At 39.2% G+C, this 2,467-nt stretch overlaps 1 protein-coding gene across 1 annotated transcript; it reads right to left on the reverse strand.

Annotated features, from left to right (window-relative positions):
- LOC113690260 (uncharacterized) lies at positions 1-983 on the reverse strand. The gene is made up of 2 exons (XM_027208100.2): positions 471-983; positions 1-368 (listed from the first exon to the last, which is right to left on the reverse strand). The coding sequence occupies exons 1-2, from the start codon at positions 873-875 to the stop codon at positions 213-215; spliced, it is 561 nt and encodes a 186-aa protein (XP_027063901.2). The 5' UTR covers positions 876-983; the 3' UTR covers positions 1-212.
- Positions 984-2,467: the final 1,484 nt, after the last annotated feature.

Below are 2,467 nucleotides of genomic sequence, written 5' to 3' on the forward strand. Positions count from 1 at the left end.
TGTACGACTAAAAATGCAATTGAAGATAAAAAGCATCGCATTTGCATTCGTTACGCTGAAACTCTGACAAAGTCTAAGAAGCCCTAATACTAAATTACTAATCCTAAAAGCAAAGATTGTCAACAGTGCTCAATTTTTGGTTAGTTGGGGGCGGGGGTTGGGGGGGGGGGTGCTGGGTTGTTGGGGCTGGGAGGTGTGAAATATCGTTCAGTTCAATTGATAACCAGCTGAACTTCAGTCTTGAATAGAAGAAAAGACAGCGAATCCAAAGAGAAATACACAAACCCGCCTGGTGAATGTGTGACAAATGACCCGAAACTCTTCCCCACTACACAGTGCCATGCCGGCCCATACAACCCATCAAACTCCTGTGTGATTTTAATAAATCAAATCAACAACCGACAACTATTCATTAAGGAGTTCGAAAATTCATTTATAATTGATGGGTAGTTGTTAGTAATATTCAGTACCTTTTTGAGGGAACGAGCGAGGAGGGCGGGGCTAAGTCGATGAGTCTGAGGAGTGGCGGCACCGGAGGTACCAGCAGCGACGAGTGATCGGGTGTAGCGGAGTGCATGCTCTTGCATGGACACGGGCATGTCTGAGGTTCTTAATCGCACGTTTAGGCTGATTGCTATGGCTGCTAGCTTCAGTTCTTGTTCTGATAGAGAGTTGTTGTTCTTCTCCTTGCTGTTGTTGTTGCTTTGATCAGAAACAACAGGAAGCTGCTGCTGCTGCAACATTTGTAATGGTTTCTGAGGTCTTGACTTAGAGGAAGCTGCTGCTGCTGATGAGAATTGCATGACTTTGGGTTGGGACTGCTGATGGGATTGAGAAGGCTTATTTTTGGACTTGTTTTGAGTTGTTTCTTTCATGATTGTTAGAGGCGTATGAAAAGAATTGTTAGAGGTGGATAAAGACACGAGAGAACTAGAGAAGAAGAGTTGTAGAAGCAGAGTTGAACTTTTGACCGGGGAAATATGTGGAGTAGTTGGGGTTGGAGGATTGGAAATTGGAATATAAAGAAAGATTTGAACTTTGACTGACAATACATGGTGATAGAGACAGCAGCAGGCGAAAAAAAAAAAAACAGATGATAATCCAAATAGAGAAAAATGCAAGACCTGCAAGAATTAATAATTAGACTTGGTTGTGTTTATTGCAAGTTCATTTTTTTTTATTTTCAATTTTCTGCAAGGCTTTCTGTGTCTATTTGGATTTTGAGGATTAGAGTTGGTGCTCCGCCCGGTGAAGAGGAGGAAAAATACAAGTACACTGGACACTGCCTGGGGGATGGTACACAAGAAAAGTGTGGGATCATCAAACCACATAAATGGTGTGGGGCGCAGCAGTTGCTGCAGCTGCGGACCAGTCTAATTTTGTAGTACCAGCCAGTTAGGTTGGTGCTTTCCCTTTCCCATTGCTGAAGATTTCTCATGAATTACCAGCCGGAGTGACGGTTAATCAATCAACCCTCTTATGGTTGTTTTCCATTTTGCACTGAGCTAAGAGTAGATGATGAGTTTAACTTCCCCCTCAGAGTTCTCAATAATGCACTCCAATTACAGTGAATGTTTTTGAAACATTTCACTGTAACTGCATATACGAAAAATTTTTACTATAAAAATTTTTAAAAATTTTTAATATATTATATGAATGAAATATTTTTTAAATTATTATGCATTACTGTAACATTTTATTTGAAAAGAAAAATTTGCTAAATTGATCCCTAATATTTTCACAAAAAATTTTTTTAATCCCTAACATTTAAAATCAGTCAGAATAGTTCCTAACATATAAATTATGAACCAATTTGATTCTAATGCTCGTATTTGCTCATTTCTCTGATTAAAAATAGCACACCTCTATCACGTGGGTATAATTTCAAGGGCAAAATCGAAAAACATTCGTTATCCATGGTTTTACAGGCAAAACCCTTTTTGGATTCCTATTAATTTTCTCCCTTCCCTCGACACCATTTTGCAAACTAGCCGGAAACTATCAACAAATTTCACCTTCTCAGTCAAAGCAGCTTTTGCACTTTCCTTGATTTCCCGACTCCCGTATCAAACCCCCAAGCCCTTCTTCAATTTCACCATACCTCTCAAAATAATTCAACAAAGTCTCAGAACTCATCTCAGTTGGTTGGTATATTCTCCACCAATTTTATTGCTAACAAACCCATCAATTTTATTGCTGGGGTTTTCTAGGGCAAGCAAGAAAGACTCAACATTCTTGAAAGTAACAAAATCATAGACTTTTGATAAAAATCTTGCGGTAGGATGGGATGTCATCAACGATGGAAATAACGGTATGGAGAATGCTATGATGGACAATCGCAACTTCTGAAGGATTCAACAATTTGGGATTTCGTGAAGGATTGCAAAACGCAAAATTTCACCTTCTTCGAACTTCAAGTTTTTTGGTTCTCTTGAGATCATCAGGCTTTGGTTTAGTGGTGATGGTG

The sequence above is a fragment of the Coffea arabica genome, chromosome 5c, assembly GCF_036785885.1.
Source record: "Coffea arabica cultivar ET-39 chromosome 5c, Coffea Arabica ET-39 HiFi, whole genome shotgun sequence".
Lineage (NCBI taxonomy): Eukaryota > Viridiplantae > Streptophyta > Magnoliopsida > Gentianales > Rubiaceae > Coffea > Coffea arabica.